The sequence below is a fragment of the Diospyros lotus genome, chromosome 10 (genome assembly GCF_014633365.1).
Source record: "Diospyros lotus cultivar Yz01 chromosome 10, ASM1463336v1, whole genome shotgun sequence".
Taxonomy (NCBI): domain Eukaryota; kingdom Viridiplantae; phylum Streptophyta; class Magnoliopsida; order Ericales; family Ebenaceae; genus Diospyros; species Diospyros lotus.
The window spans coordinates 8467392-8486375 of record NC_068347.1 but is presented as its reverse complement, the minus strand read 5'-3'; the positions used below and the strand labels follow the sequence as shown (position 1 = coordinate 8486375).

The 18984-nt window shown below is 36.9% G+C and overlaps 3 protein-coding genes across 3 annotated transcripts; 1 reads left to right on the top strand and 2 right to left on the bottom strand.

Moving 5' to 3' along the window:
• Positions 1-756: 756 nt before the first annotated feature.
• LOC127811080 (uncharacterized) lies at positions 757-1134 on the bottom strand. Its single transcript, XM_052350791.1, has one exon. The coding sequence runs from the start codon at positions 1132-1134 to the stop codon at positions 757-759; it is 378 nt and encodes a 125-aa protein (XP_052206751.1).
• Positions 1135-1167: 33 nt separating this feature from the next.
• LOC127811078 (uncharacterized) lies at positions 1168-2214 on the bottom strand. Its single transcript, XM_052350790.1, has 3 exons — positions 1952-2214; positions 1630-1774; positions 1168-1509 (listed from the first exon to the last, which is right to left on the bottom strand). Exons 1-3 carry the CDS (start codon positions 2212-2214, stop codon positions 1168-1170), a joined length of 750 nt encoding a protein of 249 aa, XP_052206750.1.
• A 9425-nt stretch (positions 2215-11639) lies between these two features.
• Positions 11640-12035, top strand: LOC127811077 (U1 small nuclear ribonucleoprotein C-like). Its single transcript, XM_052350789.1, has one exon. The coding sequence runs from the start codon at positions 11640-11642 to the stop codon at positions 12033-12035; it is 396 nt and encodes a 131-aa protein (XP_052206749.1).
• Positions 12036-18984: the final 6949 nt, after the last annotated feature.

Genomic DNA, 18984 nt, shown 5'->3' with positions numbered 1-18984 from the left:
CATACCACTAAAAATAAATTTATACTCTAATAATTTCTTTAGGGTCACATACCTTATATCATTAAATAAATTTTGCTACTAAATTTATACATACTCACTGAAATTTCTCTAGGGCCTAAAATCAGGATATTTACTGTATCTCAGGTATTACAATTTTAATCCACCATTTTCCCACATAAATGCATAACTAATTTCTATTTAATAAGGAATTTCTTTAATTCTCACCATAATGACTCTCATTTAATGATTGAGAGACTATTTTTCTTTTCTTTTTGAATTTCTTTTAATCTCACTCTTGCTTCACAAGATCATGCCAAGTGTCTCACTTACACTTAATCCAACAATTTCTTATTCCCATATTTTTAATTTAATCCCTTTCATGAGATCTTGCCAAGTGTTACCAATCTAACCTACTTGACTTCCATTTAATTTCTAATTATCCATGCATTTAAACAAGAATTAAATTCTCCTAAAATCAATTCTCCAATATAAATATTTTCTCCAAAAATAATTTACCTTTTATGGGATGAGACTCCAAATTATCGTTTTGCCCTTCTTAAGGCATTCTATATATTATGTGCCTTCTCTTTAATTCAAGGGCAATTATGGAAATTTTTCTATACCATTATTCTCTTAATTGACAATTTTATCATAACTCACCAAGGCTATTACATTTCACCCCTCTTAAAAGAATTTCATCCTCGAAATTTCATTTCCATTAATAGAATTGATCAATACATCAAAGCTACTCTTCCATTACATCAACAAATAATTTGGGAAATTGCGCCTTAAATCTTCTTCTAGCTCCCATGTTGCTTCCCGATCAGAGTGATGGTTCCACTGAACTTTAACTAGAAGAATTGATTTATTCCTCAACTTCTTCTCCTTGCGGTCCAAGATTTTCGCTGGCCTCTCAATATAGGTTAGGTTCTGATGAATCTCAACCTCTTCCTCAGGAACTTCCATTCTTGGATCCGGTATGTACTTCCGCAATTGTGACACATGGAACACATCATGAAATCTAGCTAATTCGTTAGGCAAGGCCAATTGATAGGCCAAAGGACCCACTCGCTCAATGATCCTATACAGTCCCATAAACCTTGGACTAAGCTTCCATTGCTTTCGATTCCTCATTGATGGTCTTTGTGGTGAAATCCGAAGAAATACTCAATCCCTTTCTTGAAATTCCAAATCCCAAGTGCGGTGATCCGCATAGTACTTTTGGCAATCTTGAGCAATCTTCATACACCTTCTCGCCACATCAATCTTCTCAGAGGCTTGCTGCACCATTTCAATCCTGGCCAACTGCCTTTCGCCCACCTCAAGCCAGCATGAAGGCAATCTGAATTGCCTGCCATACAACGCTTCATACGGTGCCATGCCAATGCTACTCTGATAGCTATTATTATATGAGAACTCCACTAATGGCAAGTACTCGTCCCAACTTCCTCCAAATTCCAAGACACATGCCCGCAACATGTCTTCCAAAACCTGGTTCACCCGCTCTATCTAGCCGTCTGTTTGGGGGTGATATGCAGTACTAAAATTCAATCTCGTTCCCAATTCCTCTTGCAAACACGTCCAAAATCTCGACAAAAATTTTGAATCTCTATCAGACACAATGCTGACTGGGGTCCCATGCAGCCGCACAATCTCCCGGACATAAATCCATGACAACTCTTCCGCACCTTGACCAGTTCGAACAGGTATAAAATGAGCCGAATTTGTTAGCCTGTCGACAACAACCCATATCGAGTCTTTCTTCCTTGTTGTCCTAGGCAATCCCACGATGAAATCCATAGAAATGTACTCCCACTTCCATTCTGGAATCTCTAACGGTCGTAACAATCCCGCTGGTCACTAATGCTCGATCTTAATACGCTGGCATGCGTCACACTTGGCTACATACTAAGCCACACCTCACTTCATTCTAGGTCACCAATAAACTTACCTCAAGTCCTTATACATCTTGTTTGCCCCTGGATGAACAATGTACTTTGATCGATGCGCTTCATCTAGAATCCTTTGCCTTAATTCTTCATTATTAGGAATATAAATTCGCCCGTTCATCCTCAAGATTCCATCCTTGTACTCAAAACCTATATTCACTGGCTGACCCTTCTCATCCACCCATTGGTGAAGCCTCTGATCCTCCCCGGTAGCCTGACATATCTCCTCCCACCAACCTGGCTGAATTTGCAGACTAGCCACCATGGACATTCTGTTCTCAGGCACTACACCCACGGCTAGGCTACTGAACACCTTTATCAGCTACCATTCCCGCATCATCATCCCAGTCGCGACTGCAAGATCCTTACGACTAAGGGCATTCGCCACAACATTCGCCTGCCCTGGATGATAATGGATGGTGCAATCGTAGTTCTTCAAGAACTTCATCCATCGGCGATGTCTCATGTTCAGCTTCTTTTTGGAGAAGATATACTTTAGGCTTTTATGATCGGTATATATCTCAAATTTCTCACCATATAAATAATGTCGCCAAATCTTCAAGGCGTGGATAACTGTAGCCAGTTCCAAATCATGGACAGGGTAGTTCTTCTCATGAGGTCATAATTGACGCGACCCATAAACAATCACTTTACCATGCTGCATCAATAGGCAGCCTAATCCCGATCCCGAAGCATCACTATAGACCACGAATCCTCCAGAACCCTCAGGTAGGGTCAAAATCGGCGTTGTGGTTAACCGCTTCTTAAGTTCCTCAAAACTCTGTTCACACTTGTCATCCCATACAAACTTCACATTCTTATGAGTTAAACGAGTCAGTGGTAGAGCAATTTTCGAAAATCCTTCAACGAATTGTCGATAGTATCCAGCTAACCCCAGAAAACTTCTCACTTTAAACACTGACCTTGGTCGGTGCCAGTTCTTAATGGCCTCTATCTTGGATGGATCCACTGATACACCGTCACTCGAAATTACATGGCCAAGAAACACCACTTCTCTCAGCTAGAAGCTACATTTGGAAATTTTGGCATATAGCCTTTCGTTACACAACTTCTCTAGCACCATCCTCAAATGATCACAGTGCTCCGCCTCACTAGCTGAGTACACCAAGATATCATTGATAAAGACGATCACAAACTGGTCTAGAAATGGTTTAAACACTCTATTCATGAGATCCATAAAAGTTGCAGATGCATTGGTTAACCCGAATGGCATCACCAAAAATTCGAAGTGTCCATATCGACATCGAAACACCGTCTTGGGTATATCCTCACTTCTAACTTTCAGTTGATAGTACCCCGAGCGCAGATCAATTTTTGAAAATATTCTGGCGCCTTTCAATTGATCAAATAACTCTCCAATTCTGGGCAATGGGTACTTATTTTTCACTGTCACTTTATTGAGTGCTCGAAAATTGATACACAATTGCAAACTGCCATCTTTCTTCTTTACAAACAAAACTGGAACTCCCCATGGGGAAATACTTGGTCGAATAAATCCTTTATCCATCAAATCTTGAAGTTGTACTTTAAGCTCCCTCAATTCAGCCGGGACCATTCGATAAATGGGTATAGAAATTGGTGTTGTTTCCGGCAACAGTTCAATGGCAAACTCCACTTCTCGATCTAGAGGTAGCTCTGATAAGTCTTTTGGAAAAACATCCAAGAACTCCCTCACTACTTCTACATCCTCCAGCTTCTTTTCTGACTTATCGTCGACCACCATAACATGAGCTATAAATCCATATGCTCCATTTTTCAACCATTTGCACACTTTCAAGGCTGATACAAATTTTAACTGCCTAGCAAACCGTGGTCCCTTAAACTTCACCACCTTTCCCCCCGGACATTCCAATTCCACTGTCTTTCCCAAACAGTTCATACTGGCGCAATATCGAGAAAGAAAATCCATACCTAGGATGACATCGAAATCATGCATCTCCATAAGTATCAAATTTATCTTAAATTTCTCGTCCTCAATATCCACATCACAATCTCGGACTATTAAATTAGTCTCCGTAGTCTCCCCAATTGGAGACTGAATCCTAACTCCATGCCCTATTATTGAGGGTTCAAGACCCAAACTCTTAGCAAACTCATTTGCTATGAATGAATGAGTGGCACCAGGGTCCACCAATGCATGCACAGGAGTAGTGTGGATGAAGAGCGTACCTTCCACCACGCTCGGGTCAGTATCCGCCTCCGCCTTTGTCAGATGAAACACTCGAGCTGGTTATGGACCTGATTTTCCTTCTGGCTTCTTTCCTTGGTCAGACTTACCTTGCTGGGGGCAGTTCCATGCATAGTGTCCCCGTTGTTTACAAGCATAGCAATATGTCACCTCATTTTTGGCCGCTTCCTCAATCTTCAATGTTTTCCTCGAAGGGCAGTCTCTCGCAAAATGTCCAGTTTCTCCACAAACAAAGCAACATGCTCCCTTGCTTTTGCGTCCCACACTTTTTGCTAGCATATCTTTTCAGGCACTTCTTGCAATACCTTTCCTTTTTAAATTTGGCTCCTTCTGGCTTCTTGGATTGGACTATTGGAGGGTTTGTTGATTTGTCTTTGCTCTCTACTTCATCCGGTCCCACATGCCCACGGACGACCTCTCTAGACTGCCACATGTCCATTGCTCAGATCATCTCAACGAATAAGGCAAAGTTTTGAGACACTCATGGCTGCCTAGCAATCCTCCTCGCGTATCGCCTCCATTTGCCATGGAGTAACTCCTTCACATAGTGCACCTTTACTTCTCCCAATAATCCAGGAGGTAAGGCTGTGCCCGGGGTCTCCACTATGAGGTCCTCCACCCTGTTGAGGTAACGCTGGATGGACTCACCGAGTTTCATGATTGATAGGGCTAAAGTCCATTGGGCCTTCAACCTCCGGATATAGTCTCGCACTAGCCACACTGAACGAAATGGGGTTCGTCTCTCCATACCTACGCACAAACACCACACCATAGACATTAACCCAAGGACATCACCACCATAACAATCATATCAACATAACTATAATGCCCAACAATCATGAAATCCCATCTCAAACTAAAACCACGCTCTGATACCAAACTGTAACGCCCCGCTCCTACCTACGGGGATTACTTACGAATAATCAGCTAACTATTCACATGCTAGGGCAAAGATAAAGAGACGGCTACGTTTCAATGAGAAACGACCTAGGTGGGAACTAGGCTTTGCCCTCCCTTCGCTCCACTCAAGGATCCGAGAAATATCAAAACGACCCCGCGAAAATAAAACCCGAAACCTCACAAATTGTCACCCATTCTCAAGCTCTTAATGAAGAGCTAAGAATGACTTCCCAGGATTTAACAAAATAAACTAACTCACTTGTTTCATTTAAATTATGGCATAAGGCCTTAATTATAAGAAAATAATTTTTCTTTGCCCCAACTATTAACCCATTTTCTCACTTCCAAATCCTTTAGAAATATTTGGATTAACATTTCTTTGGAAAAATTTAATAAAATTTTCCTTATCAAATCTCCATTGATTTTTCTTTTTAATTATTTCAAAATACCTCAAATTTCCAACTTTTAGGAAATAAATTTTTGAAATTCAAATATCAAGCATCCTCATCCATTTTTAAATTCAAGGAAAATACTCCCTTATTTATTTTTCAAAATATAGGAATTTTCCCACAATTTTCTCAAAATTTATATTAATTTAATAATTAATTTGGAGGTTTAAATAATCATTTATTTATTTATTTATTTAAACATGCTTTTATTTCAAAAATTCCAAAAATATCATATATAATTAAATAAACAGAAAAAAAATAATAATAAAAAATAAATTTCAAACAGCAGCAGGGGGACGAGCAGCGGTAGCCCAGCCGGGCCCCAGCGCGCTGGCCTGCTGCGCGCAGCTGCACTTGCTGCGCCCAGGCACGCCCAGCTTGCTGCCACTAAATTTTCTTAATTTAAAAACTATATATATATTTTTTCCTTTTTAACTCAAACTTTCCAAAATGCTTATATACCTCAAATGCCTTCCAAAACATCTAAGTTTTCCACCATTCATCCACATTAAGCATTCATACATATTTAACTAAAATAAATACATCAACATCCACTAAATCAACAAAATACATTTAACTTCACATGCATTTCTCTTGCTCCATTACCTTTAACCTTCCAAAACTCTCTTTCCTTTAGAAGATTCCCCACCTACATAGAGGTCAAAGGATCTTATGAGCCAATGCTCAGTAAGAGTGCTATGCAAAAGTAAATGTAACATGAGAAATAAACATGTAATGCAAATGCAATGCATATAATGGGTAGTCCTCCATGCCCTCATAAGCACATAGGTTAAGGCACCAACTAACCCCACCCACATCACTAGTCCTCCATATGGCCATAGGTCCACTAGAACACAAAACATGCAAATATGACCATTACATGCAACTCATACAAAACAATTACAAATGCAAGCAAACCCCACCACTTGGGGTCATCCCTTACCTTTTTTTCTTTGAAGCTTCAAGCCCTCACTTGCCAAGACTCTCTCTTTGGCTTTCAACCACCTTAAGAAAAGAATTCTTAAAGCATTAATGATTTTGAAGACTAGAGAAATGAAGATTTTCTTTCTTTCTAGAAGAGATTTAAATCAAGGCTTACCTTTCTCTCATTTGGAAGCTCACAAGAGAACTCTCCTTTGTTCTCTATTTTCTTCACCAAGCAAAACCTCATCTTAGAGATTTCTCTTCTTTTATATAATGTCTTGACATCTCACAAGTTCAAGACTAATTACTAGCTCTTGATCAATCTTTTTGAAGAATAAATCACAACCCTTGAAACTAGCACAATCCTTGTGCTTTTGATAAACTTAATCCTAGCCTTTGATTTTAAGGGCACCCATCTCTACTCTTTAGAGAAACACAATCCTTGCCATCTAGCCTCTTTAAATCTCCACCCTTGACGATAAACTAGAGACTAAATCTCCATCATCCATTCTTTTATTAGACTTATTAGATATTTATTTAATTTGCAAATTTAACAATCCATGCCACTTTCAAGACTCAATTGTAGCCATTAGATCTTAATCATTTTCAAGCTAAATCCTCAACCATTGGATCAAATCTCCAATTCCCATAATTCTCCAATTTTCAAAAATTAAGAAAGAATGACTAATTTCAAGATTGACTATTTTCCCCATTTCTCATTTAATTTAAATCCCATAAATTTTCAAGCATATAATGGAGACTAATATATATTTCTTTTTTATTTAATTTAAATTACTCTTGAAAGACATAATCTCCTTTAATTTGCATTTATTTTAATCCACTATTTTCCCACATAAATGCATGACTAATTTCTATTTAATAAGGAATTTTTTTAATTCTCACCATAATGACTCTCATTTAATGCTTGAGAGACTATTTTTCTTTTCTTTTCGAATTTCTTTTAATCCCACTCTTGCTTCACAAGATCATGCCAAGTGTCCCACTTATACTTAATCCAACAATTTCTTATTCCCATATTTTTAATTTAATCCCTTTCATGAGATCTTGCCATGTGTTACCAATCTAACCTACTTGGCTTCCATTTAATTTCTAATTATCCATGCATTTAAACAAGAATTAAATTCTCCCAAAATCAATTCTCCAATATAAATATTTTCTCCAAAAATAATTTATCTTTTATGGGATGGGACTCCAAATTACCGTTTTGCCCTTCTTAAGGCATCCTATATATTATGTGCCTTCTCTTTAAATCAAGGGCAATTATGGAAATTTCCCTATACTATTATTCTCTTAATTGACAATTTTATCATAACTCACCAAGGGTATTATAGGGTCAGACGTCCTTAGCCCTACCGAGGGCACCAGACTCCTTAGCCCCATTGAAGGCACCAAATTCCTTCCCCAAATCACCACACCCACCTCATCAACCACCCACAATACCGGTGATGCATATAGGAACAAGGAAATATGCTTAAACAAAGAGAAACATGAAGTGTAAGCCACAAACATCACACAAATAAACCAGCATATAACCAATATGTAGTTTATTGGATGCAAGAACCACTCATCTTGCCGGTTTACCTTTCAAAGTTACTGTTCACAGGATATCGGCCTTGGTTTTGCCGCAGTTGCAGGAGTTTCGTGTCACAAACTCAAAATATTTTTATATAGGGTTGTAGGGAATTAAAAGATGAGCATTACATAAAAGTTTGAAGGGAATGAGGCTTCACACGCGCCAGCACACGCCACCAGAAGGGTGGCCATGCGCGACCACTTGTAGCAGTCCACAACGCGTGTGTTATAGGCGCCGCTGCCCCTTTCGCCGGACTTTCGGGCTGCCATTTAAAATAGCCAAATCTCCCTTATCTGAGCTCCATTTCGCCTTCCGTTTGAACTTACAGACTTCTCGTTCAGTTCTCTATAAGATTATGCTGAGAAATTGGATTTACCTTTTATTTTTTCTTACGGTTGCAGGTGTTTCCCGGTGGCTGTCCGTTTTCTAGCAAACCTCTCATTCTCTTTCATTTTCCCCCATTTTTCTCTTTCATTTCCTCCAAAATTCCCCCTATACAATTCTCACCTTTACACCCCTCAATTTAGCCAAAGATTGGCTCAAACTTGGCTTGGAATGGATTTTAGTTGAATGACTATGGTTTATATAGAAGTTTTCGGCCAATAGGGTGCTTCCACACCTTAGGGACACTTGGATGCCTTTGATTGGTTAATTCTTGATATTTTTTATAGATATTTTTAGCTAGTTTTCCAATATTACGATTCCAGCCCCAAGGTTTCCACAAATTACACTTTCACCCCTAGGTTTCTAAAAGCTCACTTTGCCCCCTTGAAATGTCATCCTTTTGTTTCTCAAAAATATTTTAAGGCCTCTTCTAGGATCCTTTTACCCTTGAGTGCTAACCATTGCCTCAAACTATCCTCCAAATATTTTTAAGAAATTATATTTTGTCCCTCATTTCTAAGAATCACCATTTTTTGCCCTCAAGATTTTCCTACTTTTCCTTAGATTTTCAAGGCATATCATGTTCTTTAAAATAGACAAATCCTATAAAGATTCCAGGTACTACATTCCATCCTCTTGTCTTTTCTTTGACGCCTCCTGTGGAGCTCCCATCTAGCCTTAGTTAGGTTTTCTATTTTTTATATAACATTATGTACTTTCCTTTTATCATTAATGAAAGTTGTTTTCTTTTGACGCTTTCATGTTCATTTCTTAATTTTATATTCTTGCTCATATTGCATATTTTTACTACACTAAGTGTTAGTACTTCATTGAATATTTATAAATCTTTGCAAAGTATTTCACAAATAATCGTACTAAGATAACAATTTACTTACCTTGTCTGTGAGAAACAATTGTCTTGAATGTGGTCTTTTAGTTGAAGCTGAGATGACCTTTTTGTCACAGTATGTCCTTACTAGGTCTTTTTTGGGCTTACCTGGGGTGTTGAGTTTGCTATTAAAATGTTTTGATGATAAATGTTTTATGCTCAAACTTTAATGTTCTCATATGTTATGATGAGCTTGTGATGATAGGTTGTTTTATATTTTAGCATATGTTCAATTATCATATTTTTAAGGAGATGTTAAGAATGTTCTTGCTCTATCTTAATAGGTTATTATAGGATTTCAAGAGATATTCTAAATATCCATAATGCATAAGTATCATGTGGAGGTCATGTGTTTTGAGTGTTCAAAATATGTGGCAGCATTTCTTGAAAAGCAAATCTATCTTACATATAAATTCTTAAATTTCCTATTTGATATTTAATATCAAATTGCTAAAGTTCTCAAATCCTAAAATTTAAAAAGGAACTCCTGAAGAACTTATAAAATTGAATTTTTGTTGCTTAATAAGCAATACATTCAAGTGTTGTTTTATGTGCCTAGTCTAACTTGTGAATCAAGTATAATTTCAATACATTTGAGTAATAAAATTCTAGAGTATCTATATTCCAAGAATTACTCGTAATATGCATTAGTAGTATATGTGTATGATGATGCTTTAAAGGTTATAGAATAAAACAAAATCATATATGTTTTGTTTCAATCAAATAATAAGTTATTCAACTTATGCATGACTAGATAAATAAGATTGAAAAATCATGTTGCTGCATTTTTGAATTGTATGCTACATTTTTTTTTTGTTTTTGTTTTTTTTATGCATAATCTAGAATGAATGATCTTTATTTGAATTTAGAAAATGAAAACTTCTGATTGAGTAATATATATTGTGCTCAACGTATTTGCAATCTAGAAAATTTTCATTTGTTCTATATCAGTCAAGTAGTAATAAATTACTTGACTTATATGTGTGATTATGAATAGTTATTTGGATAATTGTATTTTAATGAAATATGTCATGTTGTGTACTTAGTAGAATAACTTTTCTTTGATCAAGAAAGAAGTATTTTTTAGTTGAGTAGCAATCTCAATTTATTACTCTTTGAAAATCTAGTAAAATTTCATTAAATATTTCTATATAACCAAGTGAATGTGATTGAAAAGTTAGTTTTAACCAACTTTCACAAACAACACTTGTGTATTAAATATCTTAATTTTTTAGCTTGATGTGCTATTTTAGTCCTATTAGGTTTTGATGTTATGACCATAATATTCAAAATAATTTATTAAATATGAAAGTTAATAAAATTTTAATCGAATAAGACATAAAATTAATAAAATATATCAAAATAATAATTGAGTAAAAATTCTATGTTCCTCGATTGGGCTAATAGAGAGCAATGATCATACCAAGTGGACAATCAGATCTCAACCCATGGATTAGTCTTACTAGGTGGAGTTTTGGTCTAGATTAGGGTGGATCCAATCATATGGATTGGGTTATCTAGCTACTTGAGTTTGATATACTCTTAAATTAGATCTTGACCTAGATTTAGAATCTCGAATACTTGTTTGCTTTGGGCCAAATTTTTATCTAAGTATCCTAGGACGCATACTGCTTTTTGAAAACTTCAAAAAAAAAAAAATGTTTTTATAATTTTGCCCAAAGTTAATTAGATATTCTCCATCACACCCAAACAACTAATACTCCCATGTAATTAAGCATGCTTCCATCACTACCTAGGAAAGTCAGATATCTACCAAACATATGAATTAACAAAATATGAATGATTGGGTTATATAATTCAGGATAGGTGGCTATTTACATTCATAAAATATTATTTGTATATAAAATTTGTACCTTATACTCATTATTTAATAGAGCGTTTAAAGAAATGTACAAAACTCTGGGTAAAGATAATATTTCTGTTTAGATTCATGCATGGATAGTTGTCAATATAAGCTTAAATAAATAAATATCCAAATTGGTACAGAGATGTATAAACTTTATTAGATTAATTAAAACAATCAGTTTGTCAACAAGACTGCAAATTTCTTTTTGGTGAGAACAAGACTTGGAATTATATATTTATAATATTTTTGGGTTGAAGTCTTTCTATATTTGATTTATGAGTATAGAGTGGATGAGATCGATCCGCCAGCCAGCCTGGGAAATTTTACCAATTCTATTATGGAAGTCAAGTTATGCGTGGTGGAGTATATAAATAGATAGACGGACAGCTAGTCTCTGTCATCTCAAACCCCAGGCCAGGCCAGGAGGCCTCATTTTTCATTTCATTTTACCAGCTGATTAATTTTGTTTCTACAATGGGAGGTCCCAATCAAAATAACGCAAACTTTATCCCCGGAGGCGGCCCAGGCGGCGGCGTCCCCCCAGGCGGCTTCGTCCCCCCAGGCGGCGGCGTCCCCCCAGGCGGCTTCGTCCCACCAGGCGGCTACGTGCCACCGGGCCGCTACGTGCCACCAGGAGGCTTCGTCCCACCAGGAGGCTTCGGCCCTGGCCCTCAGCCTGTTATTGTTATCATTGGTGATCCTAATGCTAATCCCGGCGGCATTCCTAATCATACACCTGGTCCAAGTACCTACACAAAACCTGGAGGAGGAATGCAAACAAGTTGTCCTGCCTGTGAAATCATTTGGGCTCGCAATAATTCCATGGCTAATTACCAAACACTGTTACGAGGAGGCCATGTTTACTCCTAACTGAGCCTAATTACTCTACTGGCTCTTTGTTTCTCTTATCTAAAGATGATTAAATAATGATGTTTAGGGAGATGATCTTGAACATGTTACATGCATCTCGATCGCCTGGACATAGAGGAGTGTGATTTTTAGAATATTGTGTTGTAATTCGTCTGTGTTTGTGTTTTGGCTTTTTCTTAAGAGTCTGATCTTGTAATCTACAATTTATATAGTTACCTGCTGGGAGTTTATACTGTAATTAAGCATCAAAATTTGTTTTAATCATATTATTAGATGATTAAAAGTAGTAATTCTTATTAAGATATATATTCACGTAGATGGGATTTTGTTGCTATAGAAAAAATAGATTACATGTAATTCTATTGTTATTGAAATACAACAATTAAAATTGCAATCTTGGAATCTAAACGTTGTGGAGGTAGAGCACGGTTGTAGCACAAAAAGATCAACATTGTGAAGCAATGTAGGAGGATGTTCTCCCAGGAGTTAGGGACAGGTCATCGAGGAGTTGGGAGGATATGAGTTGTTGCTAGCTAGGTGCAGTGTGACTTTAGGTCTTGAAGGAGTAACTCCAAATCCTTGAAGAAGCAGGTGTCGTTGTGCAGGACATGTCCAGTACTTGAGAAGGAAGGGCTTCTTCCTCGAGGAGAGGTTGTAATCTTTGATGAGAAGAAGGAGGCCTTCGTCCTAGAGGAGATCGATCTTGTGAAGATATGAAGTGCTTTGCAGGATTGAAATGTGATTAGAAAACATGCTGGAAATTATCCCATGCAGTCCCTTTAATGCTTATATATATCAGTCAACACGTTGAAGAAACAAATCAAAAGAAAAACAAGCAAGTTAAACGATAAGTATGCTTAAGATGAGCAAATATATGTGTTCTATTCGAGTTTTTATAAATTGATCCCTTAAAAACAGTGGATGGACCCTTATTTATATTCCCAAGTGAGGGGATAAGGACAAGTGGCTGGGCACTTATCACAATCTCCTTGGCGATGCATGGAAAGTGACTTAACCTAGTGAGTTAAGCATGGATTGGACCAAAATTGTTTGCCAAGACATATCTTATAGCATGAAGTGTGTGGTGTACCGGATGCTTATTAAGAAGGTTGTAAGCAAGAGGAGGGTTGCCCCGTATGGGCTTGCCCGAACCAATGTCCAACACGGGACTTGCCTCGGGACCCGGCAAGGCTATGTCCAGAGCCTTGTTAGCAATTTGGCATATAAAAAAAAAAATTGAGGTGCTAAAAATATTAATAATATTTGACCCGACATATTTTAAATATGAGACCTACCCGGGATAAGACAGAGAAATATTTCATGAGTTTTGCCCAAACAAAAAAAAAAAAAAATTTTTTAGTAGATAGTTAAAACAAACTCACCTTTCAGTCACAGTTTTAAAACTCAAACAAAAACTATTTTTTTATTTTATTATTTAATTAATTTTTAGATATTAAATATTAGAATAATCCCACATTAAAATTTTTTGACTAATGTATTTTTCTATGTATTGGGATTTTTGAACAATTTTTAATTTATTATTCAGTTATTTATATAAATATTAGAATAAGTTTAAAATTCAAACGTTTTTAAAATATTATATTATTTTATAATTTTTTATTTCAAAAATATTCCTTTAAGTTATTTATTAGTTTTTTTTAGTAAATTTAAAACTTAAATAAAAAATTGATATGATTTTTGCGTTTTGAAATTTAAACAAATGCAACTTTATTATTTTCTATTTAAAATTTAAATAAACATAAACCCCATAACACTTCACATTTGAAATTTTGAAAAAACATAAAAAAACATGCATGTCCATAAATTAAAAAAAAGGTGGCATCCTATTTCTTTAAAATTTAAAATAATTAATTTTATCCATATTTTACAAACAAAAAAATAGAACGGGGAAGGAGATGGGGTAAGAAAGAGAATCGTTACCATAGTAAAACTTAGCGTTGACCAACAATGTGCGTGCATGAGAAAGAAAAAGAAAGAGATTGACAATGGAGTTTTGGGAAACCCATCACAAATGGGGTTATCTATGGGCAAGAGGGTGAAAAAGAGAAAAAAAAAAAAGAGATAACAGTACATCACGAAGAGTCGTTAGCATCATGAACTACGATTGACTAAGGAGTGGTCAATTGAAGATGAATGATCACTTAGGGCTGGTAATTTTGTACATGATTCAATTACACGACACGATATAACAACATGGAGTTAAGTGGGTTAAAGTTAGGGTTAATTGGGTTTGGGTCAATTCGTTTATGACATGACTATTTTCGTGTCTTAGGCGGGCCAACTCATCTAACCTGTTTAGACACGAAATGACACGTTTAGTTAAACGTGTTAACGGATTGAACCGAACATGTTAATACGATTATATACGAAATGACACGTTTAATTAAAAGGGTTAGTGGGTTGATCTGAACACGTTAACACAATTATACATGAAATAACACGTTTAAAACTAAATAACACGTTTAACAGGTGACACAACACGACCTGTTTAAATTAAACGGGTTAAACAGGTTAACAGGTGATACGACATGACACGACACGACACATTTAGTTAAACGGGTCGTGTCATGTTACACGTTTAATAAACGTGTCGTGTTCGGATTTAAGAAATTTGACACGATTATTAAACGAGTCGTGTTCGAGTTAAGCCTGATACCTGTTATACGTGTGTCTCGACACGACACGATTACGACCCACCAACACGAATTGCCACCCGTATAATCACCTTTGCATTGGGAAGAAATGAAGACCAAGAGCAAAAATGAGGGAAAACTATGGTGATTGAACGATAAATTAGAGAGACTAAGCGGTTTGCAACCTAATAGGTAATTGGGATCCATCACCATTAGTTAGATAAAAAGACAAAGAGAGATAAGAGTAGGGGTGAGCAAAAATTCGGTTAAACCGAACTAACCGAACCGAATCGAAAAGTTCGGTCGATTCGATTCGGTTTTTCAAAAATAATGGTTCGGTTCGGTTATATTTTTGTTTAAAAATCGGTTATTCGGTTCGGTTCGGTTATTTTGATAAAAATACCAAAAAAACTGAACCGAACCGAACTTGTAAAACATAGCCTCACTCACTTGAACCGAACCGGCCGCAACCCCCCCTCACGCGAACCGAACTCCCCCCCTCACGAGTCACGCACGCGGGCGCGACATTTCATTTCTCTGTTCTTCGTTCTTCTCTCTCTCTATCTCTCTCTCGCGTCTCAACATTTCATCTCGATTGGATTTCGAGTTCACAGATCTGGCGATGGCGAATACGAAGGCAAAGGCGAAGGCAAAAGCGAAGGCGATGGGGAAGACGAAGGCTCTTCGAAGGCGATGGGGAAGACGAAGGCTCTTCGAAGCTTCGTGGATTAGGCACTGGCCAAAGGCTTTTTGACTTCATCACTTCATCTGTTCTCTCTCCCTCCACCATCCGTCGTCGATGCCGAAGAAGAAGACAAAGGCCGGAGACGAAGACGAAGATTGCACCGATGGTTTTTCGGTAAGTTTGCACTCTATTTCTCTTTTACATTGAAATTTTGAAACCTAGATCTACTAAAATCCAACCATTAGATGCTTTTAGTTTTTGGGTATGTGGGTCACCGTGGTTGGGGGAATCCGATGATCAGTTCTGATCATCGGAATCGCCGGCCGGCTAGGTGGCCGGCAGCAACAGCAAATCTGGTCTCTTAGTTTGTTTCCAGTTCGGTTTTCGGTTTCGGTTCGGTTAGCATGGTTTAGGGTTCGGTTAGATCGGTTTCGGTTAGATCGGTTTGTTGGGGTTGGTCAGTCGGTTCGGTTCGATTATTGCATTTGGTTCGGTTCGGTTCGGTTATTGCATTTGGTTCGGTTCGGTTCGGTTCACAATTTTTGGGCGATTCGGTTCGGTTAAAACCGATTGCACATCCCTAGATAAGAGAGAAAGGGAGAAGTAAGAGACCATCTTGGCTAAATAGATGAGGAGGGTAAAAAAGCCTTTCAATCTATTTTTGTAACTATAAATAATGCGATCTTTGTCAATTTCAATAAGTTAAGCTTGTCAATTATTTTTCAAATTTTAAGGGTGCTAATTATAATTTATTCATATTTATATAATTTTAATAGATTAAATAATAATTAAATATATACATAAATAAATTAAAATTTTTCGTTATATATATATATATAAATATCATGGGTAGGGAGAACAATTCTCCCGCCCTTAGCCCTCAAACCCTTTCTTCTCTTGCACGTGCAATTGGTTGGGCCTACAAAGCTGCCCCAAATTTTGTCTTATTTCATTTTCGCCCTCCGTGTGCGGAGAGTGATTTTTCATAAAAGCCTACTGCTTCCACATGCCATTCTTCCGATTCTCTTTTTCAATTTTGACTTTTGAAAAGGCAATCAAACCTCTTTTTTAATTTTATTAATTATTAATTTTTATACACAATATATAATTTATATAACAAGTATATAAAAATTAAAATTATCATTAATTATTAATGATAATTTAATTAACTATTAACTCTTAATGATAATTTAATCTCTATTAATTATTAATGATGGATAAGAACATTATACCAACTCAAATTCATTAATCCGATATTATGCCCGTCTATATTGCACAAAAATATCTCATAAGAGTCATTTATCGTTTCCGTTTCGAACCTTATTTATGCCTATTTTTTTAAAAAAATTTATATTTCCGTGTTTCCGTTTCTTATAGGAAACGTTTCCCGTTTTCGTTTTCGTGCAACATAGATGCCTACTTTTGCGTGTGACTTTCTAGATTCACAGTTGAGTAGCAATCGAGACATGTTAAACTTTTTGACTTCGATCGAACATTTAGATCTACAATGAGGATCCCACCATCTTTTCAAAGTATCTCGAAAGATCTTGAGCGACGACTAGTATTATGTTAGGACGATCTTATTATTAGTGAAGTCAATACTTTGAATAAACCTATTAGGATTTTTTATTACCGTGCATTATAATTCTTCCATCAACTAACATCTTGACCAAGTGAAAGCCATGGACTGATAAAACTTATAAGACTTGGTAACTATGCCAAGATCTAATATGGTGTTGTTGTTGTCAAAATACAATAATTTATTTTAAATGTAGGAGAATATAATGTGTGTAGTTGATCACGAGAATCTCGAAAGTGTAGAGTCTTATGAGTCTCGAGGGTCCTGGGAGTCTTGAAAGTCTTGTGGGTGCTAAGAGTCTTGAGAGTCTTGTGGGTCTCGTGTATGTTGAGCGACGAGAGACTTTCGAGATCTTTTGAACGGAAGACTTAATGAACGAGAGACTCCCTTGGATTTGACGAGAGGCGTTCTGATGACCGAGTGACTCTTGATGACTGAGAAACCTGTAAGATGAACGCACAGTTAGGGCACAGATGGATGTCCCTACGCAAACCTTCTGATGCTTAAGTCAGTTCTTAAGAGTAAGAGAGCAAGAGTGTATTCAAAGTACTAGAGATAGCGTACTTGAGGTAGGGGTGAGGCCTCCTATTTATAGAAAAGAGAAAACTGGGACACGTGGTAGCCATCTTGAGAGTCTCGCGGCCCATGTTAAGAGTTTCGTGATCGTCTTGAGAGTTTCATGGCTGTGATGGTGTATCCAAGGGATGAGGTGTAAGTGAGTGACACCCACTCGATCGGTTAACCGAGTGGCTTGCTTCTTCATGCCTTGAAGGGTAGAAGAAAGAGAACGATAAGGGCCCCTTACTCACTCAGTCATATGACTAAGTGAGTCACATCTCTTTGGGGAGAGAAGGCCCCCCCACTCACTCGGTCATATGACCTAGTGAGTTCTGTTCTTTTGGGGAGAGAAGGCCCCCCAATCACTCGGTCAAATGATCGAGTAGGTCTTCACCCGCTTGGTCTTAAGCGACTCCCTTGCCTTTTTGTATTGGTTCAAACCCATTTTTAGTCCAACGTTTGGATCTGCTCCTTAACCAAATACAAGTGCATTTTTTAGGGTATATCAGGTGTGATTGAGATGACACATTCGAACTCTTTCCAATATCAAAAATTCTTTTTCGAACGTGTATACCTTTGCCAAGGTTTTTTCAATCCCTAACCAACTAAGTTCACACAGGATATTCACCTCACGCCAGATGTCAATGAATCCTATCAGCGATCACTTGCCTTCATAGGCTATTGAACAAAGACCACATAGAGGACATTCCCACCTCATACTCAGGCGGTTTCGCACAATGAAATATCTGACACCAGCATGCAAGACAACTGTATCGTCTCTGATCTGATGACCACTTACACAATCAAATGCTAGTAATAGATAATTAATCCTCTCAACTATGTGGTCTATTACATGCATCACATTCAATAGATATTCAACCAGCACCTATCCACATGTCTACTATCTATATCTCACACAATATGAAATATTATTCACAATCTATTTTCATTAGCATTCCATACTAATCAATGATAATAATCCATGTGCTAGTCTGTAATTGATTAATCATATTCCCCTTTCGAGAAATCTAAGAACTGATAATTACTTTAAGAAATTATGTGTTATAGATTTTTATCATATATTCTTAACAACTTAAGAATAAGATCATAAGAATACCTACGGACTCATTTATATATAATTGGATAAGTATGAATAAAGATATGACTATTTATTAATATGCAAGATTATATTATTGGGTCTAACACACACACTAGATGTCATCTAATTCTAGCATTAGGACACTAACACCAATACCTGTAAGAAAATTCAAGATGATATCGAAGTAGATTATGATGAAATTTGGTTTTCTCTGACTGGTAAGAAAAAATCCTTCTTAGCTGTCAATCATCCTAGTTCTCATGAATTCTTAGATCCAAAACATCAGATTCTTCATCATTTCATAGTTACCTCAATTAGCATTCGAGGGAGCTCATTTCATTTTTGATATGCTCTGCAAATAAAAAAAAAAATGG